Raw genomic sequence first — 16,311 nt, 5'->3', positions numbered from 1 at the left:
CAGAAAGGAGGAAAATGACCATACTGGCTATGGTTTGGTCCATGATAAGCTTTACTGATCTTCACATATCATTCTAGGGATATGCATTAGAAGCACCTGCTAAAGTACTGAACAGAAGCCTGTCTAAAGCAGTTGAAAAGACTCCATATAATATCTGGAATGGAAAAGCTCCAAGGTTTGGGGATGTGAAGCCTATGTAAAATGTTTACAAGATGACAAACTACACCTTAAATCAGACAAATGTTTCTTTGTGAATTATCTCAAAGAAATAATAGGGTATTACTTCTACAATCGCAAAGATAACAAAGTGTTTGTTGCTCGCGATGGTGTCTTTCTAGAAAAGAAATTCATCTCTTGAAAGCCAAGTGGGAGTAAAGTAGTTCTCGAAGAAATTCGAAATGAACAACAAATGGATGTGGATAACACCACATCAGAGGCGAGGGCGCATGAGTCGACTAATAATTCGTCGGAGCAAGCTAATTTGACTAGCGATACTTCTATCTTCCCACTTGAATCTAATTCTTGCGAAAATCTTCAAAGAGTTGAAGAGAACATTTCTATTGTTGCTCCTACCCCACGTAGGTCTGTCAGAAGTAAAAACAAATAGTTTGTTGAAATTCTGTTAACTGAGGATTCTGAAATCTTCCTATTGGAGAAAGAGGAACCTATAACCTTCAAGCAAGCTTTAGCGAGCCCCAACTCAGATAAATGGCTTGAGGCCATGAAGTCCGAAATGGAATCAATGTCTGAAAATGATATGTGGACCCTAGTAGACTTGCCTGATGGGGTAAATCCCATTGGTTGCAAATGGGTCTACAAGATTAAAACAGACAAGGATGAAAATGCCTACATCTATAAAGCAAGACTAGTTGCAAAGGGTATAGACAGATTCATGGTATTGACTATGATGAAACCTTTTCCCCAATAGCAATGCTTAAGTCCATTTGGATTCTTCTAGTGATTGCTGCATTTTTCCATTACAAAATTTGGCAGATGGATGTCAAAATCTCCTTCATGAATGGGTTCTTGAAGGAGGGAGTTTATATGTCACAACTTGAGGGTTTTGAAGATCCAGAAAATCCTAGAAAAGGATGCAAACTTCATAAATCCATTTATGGATTGAAGCAAGCATCGAGGAGTTGGAATCTTCGTTTTGATGAGGCGATCAAACAGTTTTGTTTTCTTAAAAGCAAAGAGGAAACTTGTGTATACAAGAATCCCAGTGGGAGCAGCGTAGTTTTTGTAGTCTTGTATGTAGATGACATACTATTCATGGGGAATGACATACCAATGCTTGAATCAGTCAAGGAATGGTTAAAGAGTTGTTTCTCCATAAAAGACTTGGGTGACGCCGAGTACATTTTGGGAATCAAGATCCATCGAGATAGAACTTGAAGGATGATTTGACTAATTTAAGAGACTTATATTGATAAGGTTCTTGATAGGTTTGAGATGAAAAACTCCAAGAGAGGATTTCTCCCCCATGTCCCATGGCATTACGTTCTGTAAATCTCATTGTCTGGTTATGCCAGACGAGATGAGACGTATGGCTATTATACCTTATGCTTTGGCAGTAGGGTCGATAATGTATGCCATGATTTGTACAAGGCCGGATGTTTCATATGCTTTAAGCATGTGTAGCAGACTTTAGGCAAATCGAGGTGAAGCACACTAGACAGCTGCCAAGAACATCCTTAAGTACTTGAGAAGGAATAAAGGAATGTTTTTAGTACATGGCGGCGAAGATGAGTTGGTTGTCAAAGGTTATACGAATGCGAGTTTCCAAACAGACAGAGATAATTTCAAATCCCAATCTAGGAACATTTTCTGTCTGAATGGAGGAGCATTGAGCTAGAAGAGTACCAAGCAAAGCACTGTCGCAGACTCTACGACAGAATCGGAGTATTTGGCTGCTGTTGAAGCAGCTAAAGAAGCAGTTTAGATTAAGAAATTCCTAATTGAGCTGGACATTGTACCAAGTGCTCAAAAGGGAATCGAGTTGTATTGTGACAACAATGGCACCATTGCTTAATCAAAGGAGCCAAGGTCACACTTCAAATCCAAACATGTTGATAGGAAGTATTATCTCATTCGAGAGATCGTTGGCAGAGAAGATGTCAAGATGTGTAAAGTTCATACGGATGAGAATATTGCTGATCCACTTAATAAACCTCTTCCATTGCCTAAGCATGAGAAACATGCTAATGTAACTGGATTGAGGCTAATGATGTAATTTAAGTTGTATTTGTTTTTTAGAAAAACTTATTACATATGTAATACATTCATTAGCAGAATTATGTTTAATCAGAAATTCATTATTTCTCTTATTTAATTATGGTTTTTTATATTAAATAAAATGTCCAAAATAATTATGGATTGATGGGATTGATGGGCTCATCAGGTTAATGACTTGGTGAATGAAACCCCACAGGTGAACAAAATCCATATATTATTTAAGTTCTTAGTTTGGAATCATTAAAGTGGGCATAAATGATTTCAATAAATGGACTAGCATGTAAGATTGATTGGATAGTGCAGTTTCATGGGCTATAGGAGTGTAGTGAAGCTCGGTCAATCACATGGATATGCATGAATGATGCATGATTGAACTATAGACCTACTTTGAAGTTCAAGTATAGAGCTTCTGGAGATATTAGTGGATTCCTTTGACATGAGTAGAACATTGATTCCATTCAATGATTGATATAACTGTGTACACTCAAATGTCTACCCGTAACTGGAGATTATAAAGGGTGATTCCTAGTTACTTCATGAGTTGAGTGGGAGCTTTAGTTTCCACAAGATTGTATTGAGTCTACCTATTTATTTAAGAATGTGTCTTGGCCCCTTGAAGAGGGAGAATTCAGAAAATGCATGGTCGTGCTCAAATGGATTACATAGTAATCATTTGTTATGTAATTCTAACTCGGATTTCTAGAAAATATTTGTAGATTAATATGATCACAACATGAGATGCAATCATATTATCAAATGGACACACATTGACTTAAGGAATTTGAATATTGCGCACTTGTCTCAGACAAGTGGGAGATTGAAGGAGTTATGTCTTCGATTAGTGCAATTACTAGATATATCAAGGATCACTATTATGGAGATAATAAGTTCATTCTTTTAGGTCGTCATTATCTGTTTCTAGAATATGATTAATGATCTTTGTGCTAGTCAAATAGTCCAAAGCCCGCTAGAATGGATCCTATGAGGTCACACAACAGGGGTATTGGGTTAAGAAAGTTAGAGGTCCATTAATGGGCCTCATAAGCAAGTAACTAATCATGAATTGGATTGGGCTAGAATAGTTGGATTACGGTTAGGATTTTGGGCTTGAAATGGGCTCTTATTTAGTGATGTGATCTATAAATAAGATCCATGCCTAGGGTTGTTAAAAATAAAGTCATAATCAACTTACAGTATATTGTGAAACAAGGCAACCAATCCCAAACCCTCACTCTAACTCACAGCTCTCTCTCCTCCCCTAGACCGTACGGTCGACCATCCTTGGTGGCGCATGTGGTGGTTCGTGGTTAGTTCGTTGCTCTTTCTTCTCCATAGAAGGTCAATTGAAGGGTCAATTGCAACTAACAAGCAGTAGTAGAGGTCTTAATCCGTGCCCATGGACTAAGTAGAGGAATCATGTTTGAGGTTCTTTGTCTCCCTTGTTCTTGCTCGATCATACGTGGAATCACACTAAAAAGGTATTAATTCAAATTCTTTATGTGTTATGCATGATCTTGGGATTCGGTGCTTTATGAATATGCTTCATGTTTTCCGCAGTTAGTACATAAAAACTCCTACAAATTCCACTTTCTAGAGGTGGATTCTCTCCTAATATGAGCTTTCAAGAGGCTCCCTCTCTCCCAATAACAATCCTCAATAATATTCAACATGATCATTATTCCACCTAATGAGTCATATATAGAAAGAACCTCCTCACAAACTCTAGCTTATTCTCTAAGTCACTAATAATAGACTATAACTAATATGCCCTTCCCCAATATTGATTCCTTGCATACCCGTCGTCCAAACTTTCACCTTGTCCTCAATGTGGTTCATAATCGAAACTGGATTCCCGGCCTTGGCAACAATGGTCACTAACCCAGCTCTTAAATAATCCAAAGGCGAGAGAAAACAGCAATGAGAATTCTTGTTCATTGTTGAAAATCTGTGCTCCCTCTTATGAACATTCTATGGAATGAAAAATATGAATAATTTACTAGCATGTCATGAGAGTAGATCATTGAATTTTGGGTAGAGTTGGTCATTGTTGACTTGGAATTAGTTGGATGTGGGTAGGGGAAATTGCAATGAACATTTTGGGTGATGAATTGGGATTTTAAAACTGATGTTGGATGGATGGGCCTAAAATTAACAAACCCAAAACCTAAAAAGTGTGATTTGTATGTTACCCCAAAATATAATAGGTTGGGCTTAAAATGAGTCAGCCCATTCAATCTCAGATACCCACTATGGCACTCTGTTTTATTTGAAGCACGTGAGCTCTGACTGAAATCATTTGCCATGTCTTTAAGGTGTATTAACATTATACCCTTACTAGAACTTTTCATTTTTGCCTTCCTCTCTAAGTCAACAAGGGATCTACTCAAGCTTGTCTCATAATCCTCTCTTTCTAGATATTTCTGGAAACCACCAGGCAGCAATCGTTCAAGCTTTCCACCAATAATACCGCCGCTCACCAAGGGCTCTCTTCTAACCAAGCCACCTCCATCCAGATCACCGGCATCGGAAAACCCACTGGAGAAATCTACATTCCTCACCACACTACTTCTCATATCATTGTTTAGAATTTTTATCCCACCAGCAGCCCTTTGTTCACACTCACAGCACCAACAGCCTAGACCACCACTGACGAGGGGAAAAATAGGTCGTTATCTAATATTGCCTCGGTCAAACTAAATTTATAAACACTTAACAAATCAAAATACGAGTATGGAGGCAAGTCAAGGGTCGAACCCAAAGGAACGGTAATGTTCAAGCACTTTCAATGATGTGCCTAAGCTAGGTCGAAATCGAAGGTAAGAGAGAATACTAACAACTAACAAAACAAATAACCAAGGAAATAAAACACTAGGAACGAAGATCAACAAATAATCATGTCAATTGCAACAACTTGGAAAAGATCATGCCAATCAAAGGTTGTGAGGACTAATGATAAGAGCAATCAATTGGAATCAAAGAGCTATCTCCTATTTGAAAAGCTAGGGTTCTCTATGAATAACAAACTAAGAGAATCACAATCAAAACCAATCGATAATTGCAATTCCTAAATCAATTGTTCGTGTCATTAGCAATTACAATGCAATCTAGCATAATTCTCAAGGCCTAATCGAATTACACACATGCAAACCTTCACTAATCACTTTAATCTCAACAATCAATCAACACAATTCCCAAATTAATCACAATTAATCATTCATACAAGTTTCACCCAATTTCTAGCCAACACAACCATTCAAGAATCATCATCTATCAACTACCAACTAAGGAAATCAAGAATCAACAATATATCAAGAACAACTACACTAATCAAGCATCAAGCATCAAAACTAAACTAAACAAACATGAAATTAAACAAAGCAATAAGGTTAGATAGAGTTAAGAATGCTCATTGATAATAGAGAGGATCTTCAACACAATTGTCACCCTTGTATCTCAATCTCTCAATCACCATTGAAATCCTTCACTTTCTCTCTCTAAAACTACTCCTAATCTAGAGAGAGGAACTCCTAATCTACCATAATCCTCCTTAGAGGAGAGAGAAACTATTCTAATCTAAAGAATTATATGTATCAAGAATAAAGAAGGTCGTACAATACATAAACAAATGGAGAAAAAAAGTAAAATCGCATGTAAAACCAAGAAACCCGCGCACACGGTGGAGAAAACCCCCAAGCCTGCGCCCGTGGCTGGAACCCACGCCCTCAGGGTGCCCACGGCCTGCCCGCGGAGAGTTCTAGGTTTGAATCGGTTTTTTTGAGGCAGCAGCAACCCCGCGCCCACGGCCAGCCCGCGGTTGTGCTGCTGCGCTACAAGGTGTGCGGCCGAGCTGCTGGGAGCGTGGCTGCTCGTGCTGCGCACAAGAATGCTCAGAATGCTGCAGCTAGGAGCTCGGGCTTGCTTCCTTGATGCTCGAGATTGTCACCTTTAAACTCGTGCTTGCGGGGCTTGCTTAGATTGGCTTGACTTGCGTGCTTAGCTTCCCTAACTTGGCTCCGTTAAATTCCTTGAATGCACTTTAGTTCCCTCCTTGATTATTAAATCCCGGGGAACTCGACATACCTACAAAACAAGTCAAAGATACAGAGAAGCGAGAGAAATAGCCGAGAAATGAATAAAATAATAAGAAAACCATTAAAAGCACGCATTTCTTTAAACTAACACGCAAATCAAGCATTATTACCTAAAAACACGACATAAAAGACTAAACACGGGCATAAAAATATGAAGAAAACATAGCCTAAAAGTGCCATAAATGGCACGCATCAACCACCAGTCTTGCCTATGTAAAAACCCGGGCCACCTCCTGATCCGCTGCCATCAGCACCACCCCGCTCAAACATTACTCCTGACGTTGTCCTTTCAAGCCAATTATAGGCATCCCTCGATCTATCGCCGACGACACCTCCGTGACCTCTGCCACTTCGGCCTCCAGCTCTTCCGGTGGCGAAACCATCTTCACCACTGCTAAAACCTCCTGGTAAAACACTCAAAATGATTCAAGATCCATTTTTCATAGCACCACTAGACCAAGTATCCGGACTTATAAGTCCACCTGATTTCTACACCATCGCGCCACCGGAGAAGTTTCTAACAACGGAGGTACGGTGACATCTGGAAATTCCCTCACCTATGGAAATGGTGGATGGCTTCAACTCCTCGCCGACATGGATGTCTTCTAGCACTTCCTCCTCCATTAAATATTCTTGTTCTCTTCTTCCTCAAGCTCTTCTTCCATTTCCTTCAACAACAATTTCAAAGAAGAGAAAATCGGAGAAAAAATATCATCAATATATTTCTCCAGATTGTTTTGAAGGTTATCAACAATTTTTTCGTGGGTTCCTCCATTGTTTCGGGGAATTGCTCAAGTGATTGTAACTAAATCCGAGCTGCGACGACCTCCATTATCATTTTGTTTTTTTATTTTTACTGAAAACAAAATTTGAGAGGCTGAACCTACCAAGACATAATTGTTCTGATACCATTTGCTAGGAATTAGCTTGGTTACAACACTAATAATGGCAGAAATTCAGAAGGATGTGGATAATTATAGTATTAAGATGAGAATTACAACTAATTGAATGATAATTTCACTTTCTAGAGGTGGATTCTCTCCTGATATGAGCTTTCGAGAGGCTCACTCTCTCCCAATAACAATCCTCAATAATATTTAACATGATCATTATTCCTCCTAATGAGGCATATATATAGAAAAACCCTCCTAACAAACTCTGGCTTATTCCCCAAGTCAATAATTATAGACTAAGACTAATATGCCCTTCCCCAATATTGATTCCTTGCACATAATCTTGTGAAATATTTTTAAATTCGTACTCTCAATATATAGTTTTATAATATTTATTAATATGTAAATCAAGATATACATGGTCAAATGTATGTCTACTTGTAAATGAAGATTCAAGGAGTCATGCAACCATGCAGGGGTAATAATATTCGCATAATGAAATAATTTTCCTTGTGATTTGTGTCCATATATCACGACAATTGATTTAAAAACCCTCGGTTTTATGTAATTCCATTGTACCTAAATAAAAATTGTTATAAATTAGTATACTCATGAACCCAACTACTAGTATTGAATTAGATTAAAGGAATTTTCCTAACAGAAAATAATTGAGTTAATGTTACCAACAATTATTTCAATTGTCAACCTATTTCGAGATTTCCTTATCATAAAAGGTCAAAAACATAATATATAATCTATCATATTAGATTCAAGAAATAAGTAGAATCGTCTTACCTTACATGTCTCCATGTTTGTACGCCGGTAGAGATGTGCGCCTCACGTATTATGCATCATTTTTCTCAATATATAATGTAACTTTTGTGACAAAAGCATAAAACATTCAAAACTAAATCAAATTCCAAAGTGGTTTCAAAAAAAAAAAATCAAATTCCAAAATGAATTCTCACTCATTTTTCTCTGCTTTCTTTGTTGTAATTTCACTTGGTTTGATCTCATCAGTTTGTTGTCAAGACTTGAATCGTGACTACTATGACTATAGTTGCAATGATTTTGAAGAAATTATTGCTAAGAAAGTTTGGGAGTGGTATAAGAAGGATGAAACCATTGCTGCTAGCCTTATAAGGTTGCATTTCCACGATTGCTCTGTTCGGGTATGACTTTTCTTTTTTATTTTCCTTGTTTGTTTCATTTGATTTTAAAGCAAAATTAGTAATTTATATAAAAATGTATAAAAAGGTGATAAGTTTGATATCATTTTTGTTTATGCCCTTATGTTGAGGCATAACAAAAGAAAAAGTTACCTAGGAACATGATTTTAAATACTTCTTCCTTTAATGGTTAATTGCAACAAAGGAATATTTTATATCTCACAAATAAAACCCCTTTGTTGCAATTAACCATTAACGGAGGAAGTATTAGAAATTACAATATGAGAGTAAGGGTTTTGAGAGTTCAATAGGATTTTAATACCCCTTTGTTCTGAACGAGTCGTATCTGAGAGGAGGAAATTAACACTTGTACTCTCATCAACAAAATATTAACGATTGAAATTTAAATCTAATACAGGGATGTGATGCATCAATCTTGCTTGATTATCCGGGAAGTGAGAGAAGGGCCCATGCAAGCAAGACATTGAGAGGTTTCGAAGTAATTGATGACATCAAAGCAACACTTGAGAAGAAATGCCCCAAAGTAGTGTCTTGTGCAGATATTCTTACTGCTGCTGCTAGAGATGCCACCCTTTTAGTTAAAGGTCCATTTTGGTCTAATGAATATGGAAGGAAAGATGGGCGAATTTCTATTGCCCAAGAAGCAGAACAACTTCCAAAAGGCCGAGAAGATGTCACTTCCCTTATTGAGTTTTATCAATCTAAAGGATTGAGCTTGCTTGATTTGGTTGTGCTTTCAGGTAATTTCCTCAATTTACCATAATCTTGCCGTTTTAAAAAAAGCATCAATGCATCATGTATTCATCCTCATTTCCTAATGAGGTCAAACTCGTATAAGAAGAGCTTTTAAAGGCAAGCAGAATATAAGAGGACCATAAATAATGTGGCTATTTTTATATGTTCTTTTTAATGCATGGACTCACTTTCTTCATTGATCCTTAGGAGCACACACCATTGGAAGGAGTTCATGTGCTGCCATTCAAAATCGGCTAGCCAACTGCAACAAAGATGGAAAGCACCCTATCATGGCTCCTAGATACTTGAACTATTTGAGAAGGAAATGTAAGAACGGGACCGAGTATGTGAACCTTGATGCCAAAACACCAAGCACATTCGATAATCAGTACTACAAAAATATTGAGAGCAACATGGGTCTATTATACACAGATCAAGTATTATACACTGATCATAGGACTTCTGAATATATTGGTACTTTAGCCAAGGAGGACGATAGAAGCTTTCCTTATCTGTTTTCATCATCCATGGTAAAGCTTGGGAGTATCTTAGGCGAAGCACAAGATGATGGAGAAGTTCGACTTCATTGTAGCCGTGTCAACTCTGGTTATTAATAGTTATCACTACATACTATTCAACATGTATTATCATAGCATCTTGATCATAACTTTATATCAATTTTCTTTTGTTCGTTCTATGAGCTCTTCCCATTTTGAATTTTGGAGAAGAGGGCTAAAAAATTTCACATATAACATCGTGTTAACACTTTAGTTGTTTTGTTGTATGCTAGTAATTGCATGTTGGCTACTCATCAGATACTCATTATACAATTTCATGCTGAATATTAATAACCAATAACTGATTTTCCATCCGTTCCAAAAAAAAAAAAAAAAAAAAAAAAAAAAAAAAAAAACTGATTTTCCTTAATAGCTTTAAAATGATTATTAAATATTGCCAAATAAAGGAAAATTAAGGCAACAGTACTCTATAATGAATTTCATACTACCTGTATACTTGTATTGGAGAAACTAGGACAACGTAACTAATAATTTAAGGCAGCAGATAACACCCATTTCACATGTAACAGAAATATGATGTTCTATTTTTAACCAAGTTTTAAACGAGTAAAACGACCAATATTGTTTCTTACAAGCTACAACAGTACATACATGCCATTCTGGCAGGTTTTAAAAACCATTGATCTTCAGCTCTATTCATTCATCATCGGTTGAGCTTATCCACGTCTTCTCAATGCTTAAACCTAACTATTCCTTTTCTTAAAAAGGTTAAAACAAAATTAAAAAATTACATTGGTCTTTAAATCAAAATTAACATACCTATCCGATACTAAAGCCTTGAAATTTTCAATCACAATATTGCTTGAAACAAAACTCACATAGCATCAAACTACTATTATCATTTTTTTTAGCTATACCTAATTGTTCTCAAGTCTTTCATAACAGATAGAGGAAATCACTAAGAACGAAATCAAAGAAACTAGCTACATAATAAAATAAGAACATGGCTTTGAATTCCACCAAACAGTACTGTAATTTGAACGAGGGTCAGCGAGTTAGGTTTTGATAACAAAATTAAACCATTAAAATTGACATACTTCTTAAATGTGCGTCTTTCTGATCTTGCCCTTGCCGCGTTTCTTCCCTTTACCAATCTTCAATTTCTTTTTCATCTTCTTACCAACAGGTTTTAGGAGCCCCGTACCTTGACTATTCATATCAATATCTGAAATAACCATATATCAATAACTTGATCATCCAATTAATTACCAATTAAATGCAACAGCATCAGTTCAAAGGCCATGAAGCAGCACCGATACAATGGTATACTATAATCAATGAAATTTTACAGCAAATGCATTTGCATCAAGCAACCAATGGGTGATATTGCAGTAGAAAAAAGCTGAGTTAGCAAAAACATAGCTTAACTTGGATCTTCTAAACTGTGAATAATTGCAGATTTGAAACAAAACCTTCAATCATCAGCTGAAGACAACTTCAAGAAGAGTCTTTACCAATATTACCCTAAATAATAATGGCAGTTAATATTGTTTCTACAACCTAGGAACACGTATTATTCTTATTCAAAGTACATGAAAACAAATCAATAGAAGCAAAAACAAATAGTTGTCAATGAATTGACATCAAATTTAGCAGCAAAGTTACAGTATTTAGTCCTTATCAATTTTATGATCCCCACCTACACCAAACCATACCCAACACTATCATTGCTACTAAATAGTTGCACCATTGATATTTTGAACATCAAAACTTAACCATAAATTATCACCAGTAAGAGAAAACATAGCAAATTAGGATAAAAATGATTTAAACATATTAATGATTTCATACAAGTTAGGATAAAAATGAGTAAATATAATGAACTATACTGATCCCAAATGTGAATTATTTTTGTTTTCTATGATAAAATTACAATAAGACCTGACCCAAATTTAACCACCCAACCTGACCTTGGATCAAATGACCGTAAACCAAATATGAACCATTGGTCACCTTTCCAGTGACAGCTTAGACAATGATGCAATCATTACCCAAAAACAAATTCAAAAAAACTATTAATTTTCACATTCCTTCTTGCCTACAGCCTACAATCATATGTTACACAGCCACAGAGACCAGCATACAGTCCTGAAACAGGATCCATGGTAATTAGGCCTGATCTTTAGATGGGTTAGGAAAGGTCAGTGCAGGCTGCTAGAGGTCAAATGATCAACAGAGGGCCATTCAAAATTGTTAGTGAGATTGTGGCTTTGTTATTTTTCATTTGAATATCAACATCGAAACTTACCAGAATTTGTTAAAATTGTCGATATTTAAATATTAATTAGATGTGAATCTAACACATACTTTTAAAAGCATATTCTCTTACAATTGTTTAGTATATCTATCTAGTATATATAGAAAGGTATGCATAGAAAAGAACGGGAACGGAGGGAACTAAATTTTCCTTTGTTTGGTTTATTAAGGGGCCTTCCCACTTCCATTCCTTTCCAAAGATATCACATACTACCTATATTTTTTTAAACAAGACAAGGAAAAGTCATTAAAGTTCCTTCTATAATTCTATTAGATTCTTTTCTGTTCAATCCTTCCCTACAAAACATACACTACAAGTGAATTGAACAAAGACGCAAAACAGACAATAAGAAAGATTTCTCCTATCCAAAAGTCCTAATAGATTTAGCATGACAGGCATCAGGAAAACCAAAACACTAGTCTATGTTTCTTTGATCCAGCCATCCAAAAAATCCTTCAGAATCAAAGCAAAATAATAAAGTGGAAAGAAAAAGTAGAAAGAGATCAGACATAAATAATCAATGAAAAACGAAGAACGACGCCACTGCATCAACGCAGGGGAAAGGAAATCAGCACCTTAAAATGAATCATCTGCTTGTCTTGTACAGATTAGCTAACACTAAATTAAATACGGGTACTAATTAGTTCCTAACCAATTTGGTGACCACAGTTGTCTCAACAAACCTAGATCACTACATTTCAGCTCTATTGTCCAAAGTACTTTTAACTTTTAACAGTATACTAGGATCATAATCATTATACTAAAGCTATCATATAGATTGCACCCGGACGAGAAGGTCGAGAACAAGTTCTCCTTAGCCCCTCTACATAAGAAAAATGGTTGCTGAGCCTTGCAATTGCATAGGTCACAACTTGCATACGTAAGAGTTCACGAACCGCAATCGCATACTTAAGAGTTCACAAACCTGACAATTGTAGACGTCGGTCCGCAATTAGGTGTCTAGTACAATCGTACTTCATTGGAATCTTGTAACTCCATTTTTTCGGATGTCTTGGAATTTCCAAAATTAAAATTAATATCGGCTTTCAAACTTCTATGAATTCTTCCCGTCCCAAATTCAATCAGCCCATCAAATTGACAATTGTCAAGTATTTATTCATAAATTTATCAGCAATATTACATTAGATTTTTCAGAAAAACAAATTGTTCATCAGTGAGTTATCACCAAACATATACAATAACCAATCAATTTCATTCCTTCCTACTCACAAGTATTCCAAATCAAACAATTAAAAATTCAACACATATAAATACTTGGTAAATTAAATAACTATAATAAATTAATTACTAAATCAAATTTAAAAGAACAAAAACACCCAAATAGCTAAAATAAACATACCCATGGTAAGATTAGAGGAGGTGTTATTGGTGTTGCGAACGGCAAGTTTAGGGGCAGAAAAAGCGGCTTCTTGAGCAGCTTGTTTGGCAACATCTTTCTTCTCGTAAAAGGGTTCAACAATCTCTCTTCGAATTGCCCGAAGCCTTTTCTCTTTCTTCGACCTCAGGGATTTCGCCATTTTTTTTTGTTCTTTCAACAGTCTGAGGCTTTTGGATTGAGTTTTCGGCAGTGAGCAACTATTTTTCACCTTAAGAGAGGCTAGGGTTTATTATTTATATGTACCCCAGTTTTTGCATTCACTTGCAATATTGTCGCCAAAATATTACGAGATTGCAAGTTTAGCCCCAAGTCTTGGGGTGACATCATCATTTTGAGTCTTCAAATTTATACTTAAAACTTTTTTCATCTTTCTTCAAAAATCTCAAGCAAGTTTGAAACTTAAGACTTGAGATTGGGACTCACTTCACCCACTTTATTTTTATTTTTATTATCCCCTTTTTTCTTTTTTCTTTTTTTACATTTTTCTACATATAATATGTCAAATATTTAAGTCTTAGGGCTAAAGTGATAAATTTGTGTAAGTCTTACTGAGTCTTAACGAGAATTTGATGACATCATTTTCAATGGGGACCACCAAAAATAATGTCACATCCAAGTCTTAAGACTTGGGGCTAAACTTGCTCTTAGGCCCTTTTATGAGTTATACACTTACACATTATTAGGTACGAAGTACTAAACTTTGTAAAAAATACTTCACCCGTTTTTAAATTGTTACAACACACATTTTATCATAGTATTTAAGGTATGATAATGGGGTGAGTAGTTGTTAGGATTTAGGAGTGTAATTTAGTGGGTCGTGTGCTTTAAATAAGAGAAATAGTATAGTTTTTCCCTAACATAACTTTCCATTTATGGTGTGTTGCAAGTATTGAGACATTTCCATTTTAAAAAAGTGTTGCAAGTATTAAAAAACAGAAAAAGTATCAATTAAGGTACTAAACTTTCATTTGTATCAAATAGAGTACTTTGACTTTGATTAGAGGTAACGGGAAATTCTAAGCCTCAATTAACTATAGTCCAAAAGGACTCAACTAGGGTTATTTTCGTAATTTGACAAAAAAAAGTGTGCCTTATTTGTTTATTGAATTTCGCTACCAACTAGATATATAGGTACTACCATCCTTAGTAGTATATACATACCATCCTACGTTTATAGTAGTATAGCTCAAGAATTGTTGATGGTATATGTTGTGATGTTGTTGGTATCCTAACCACTGTGTCGTTGGTATCTAGCTGCGTTCAATTGGTATCAAAACCATACTGTTAAAAGTTAAGGTTGGATCATCAGTCCATGTGATGACTCCCCTTGCTAGTAAAAGGAGGGAAAAACGGATCAAAGAGGACACAGGCCATTTATGATTCCAGCCAATTAAGTTGTTAATTAAATTAATAATTAATTAAAACTGGAGAATACAAGGCCTTTTACAGAGTGTAAGAAACCTGATTTTAAGCATTATTATCATATTCCTGATAATACTAGTAATTTTGGCCCAATTCTTAATTATATCGTAGATTAAATTGGTGATCTTAAAGTAGAAGTTAATAGCATACATTGTCGTTACGTGAGTAGTGAACATAAGCTATAAACAACAATATCAAAGATTAATAAAAATTTAAGTGAGCTAAAAGAACAAATTAAACAAGTGCAACTTGATTTAACAAACGAAGTTAGACATCAATTTAACAAAGAAGTATCACTTAATAGGAAAAAGATTGTCCCTATAAACATCCTTTTCAAAATCTAGATAAAAATGAGAAGTTTACTGTATCACTCCCTAAAAGACGTACTTGTAACCAAAAAAAGTATAGAGAAACTAAAGATTATCCCTCATCTTCTGGAAAAAACGATTAACGAATTGCAAATCTTATTTGATAAAGGTGAAGACTCTAATAAGCTAAACGAAATTATGAATTTAATTTCTGGAAAAGGAATTGATTCTGAGATAGAGGAGAATAATTATGTTTCTTTAGAAGAAAATTTATATCTACAAATGAGATTGATAAAATTAGATGATCTAGACTTTCTACCTATAGAAGTTATCCAACAAAAGATTGAAACAAACTAGGTAAAAGGGTAATGGATAATAATGATGTTGGAGAAGAAATCATTAATGTATAAAATGTGATCCAAAGACCTAGGTATCAAGGAGAAGGAAGATGCACACAACCAAGATTCATACCAGGGAACTACCTGGTTTAGTGTCAAGGTTATGCCTAGTCATTTACCTAAACAAGAAGAAGTGACTCTTGAACTTATAAGTCAAACTGGTTATATGCTGAAATTAGATGGTGTAAGAGATAGATAAGATGTTATAGATCAGTGGAAAAGGAGTATGAGTAGTGTACTTAATTTAAACACTGAATGGACTTCTGAAAATTTCTTAAATAACATCAAACATAGTTTCTATGGCTGTATAGAAGACTGGTACGATGGGATAGATGAAGAGGTCAAAACTGCATTAAGAGCTAGTGAATCACCTACTAAAATGTTTAGACAGTTATGTCAATACATTGAGTTAGAATTCATTGGTCCCTCAGACGACAAGACCATCCATACTAGCCCTCGTATGATTGGATCAGCCCCGTATGTGCCTTAGATGCCATACAGACAATATGCCCCACCTTACATGTAACTGACCCTATTCGGAGGTCAGGTGGCATACAACGTCCAGCCCCATGACTTGCAGCTCCATCTGCTCAAACTTGGTGAACAACCCTCTGCATTCACCAGGGAGATAACCGAAGTGGAACAACTATCCAAGGTTAAGAATAATGTTTTGGTTGGTGTCTACGATGGTACCACGACCACCTCATGTACTTACAGGGGTTCGATGATGCTTCCTGGTACAGGTGTTTCACGACTATATTGAAGGGCATTTTCCAACAATGGTTCGGCAAACTGTCGGCCGGAT

General features: G+C 35.8%; 2 protein-coding genes across 2 annotated transcripts; one reads left to right on the top strand and one right to left on the bottom strand.

Annotated features, from left to right (window-relative positions):
* Positions 1–8,093: 8,093 nt before the first annotated feature.
* LOC110703732 (peroxidase 7-like) lies at positions 8,094–9,951 on the top strand. Its single transcript, XM_021881514.1, has 3 exons — positions 8,094–8,391; positions 8,807–9,149; positions 9,352–9,951. The coding sequence occupies exons 1-3, from the start codon at positions 8,176–8,178 to the stop codon at positions 9,756–9,758; spliced, it is 966 nt and encodes a 321-aa protein (XP_021737206.1). The 5' UTR covers positions 8,094–8,175; the 3' UTR covers positions 9,759–9,951.
* A 274-nt stretch (positions 9,952–10,225) lies between these two features.
* On the bottom strand, positions 10,226–13,607 carry LOC110703733. Its single transcript, XM_021881515.1, has 2 exons — positions 13,340–13,607; positions 10,226–10,887 (listed from the first exon to the last, which is right to left on the bottom strand). The coding sequence occupies exons 1-2, from the start codon at positions 13,515–13,517 to the stop codon at positions 10,763–10,765; spliced, it is 303 nt and encodes a 100-aa protein (XP_021737207.1). The 5' UTR covers positions 13,518–13,607; the 3' UTR covers positions 10,226–10,762.
* Between the last annotated feature and the right edge of the window lie 2,704 nt (positions 13,608–16,311).

This window comes from Chenopodium quinoa, unplaced genomic scaffold (genome assembly GCF_001683475.1).
Source record: "Chenopodium quinoa cultivar QQ74 unplaced genomic scaffold, ASM168347v1, whole genome shotgun sequence".
NCBI lineage: Eukaryota > Viridiplantae > Streptophyta > Magnoliopsida > Caryophyllales > Amaranthaceae > Chenopodium > Chenopodium quinoa.
The sequence above is the reverse complement of the archived record's forward strand: the minus strand, read 5'-3'. Positions and strand labels throughout refer to the sequence as shown.

What these genes read in the sequence shown, in the direction of transcription:
- LOC110703732 (XM_021881514.1), top strand. Translation starts at nt 8,176, where the DNA reads ATGAATTCTCACTCATTTTTCTCTGCTTTCTTTGTTGTAATTTCACTT. An exon ending in TCCACGATTGCTCTGTTCGG is followed by an intron (nt 8,392 to 8,806) that starts GTATGACTTTTC and finishes AATCTAATACAG; the next exon opens with GGATGTGATGCATCAATCTT. An exon ending in TGATTTGGTTGTGCTTTCAG is followed by an intron (nt 9,150 to 9,351) that starts GTAATTTCCTCA and finishes ATTGATCCTTAG; the next exon opens with GAGCACACACCATTGGAAGG.
- LOC110703733 (XM_021881515.1), bottom strand. Translation starts at nt 13,517, where the DNA reads ATGGCGAAATCCCTGAGGTCGAAGAAAGAGAAAAGGCTTCGGGCAATT. An exon ending in CTCCTCTAATCTTACCATGG is followed by an intron (nt 10,888 to 13,339) that starts GTATGTTTATTT and finishes TGGTTATTTCAG; the next exon opens with ATATTGATATGAATAGTCAA.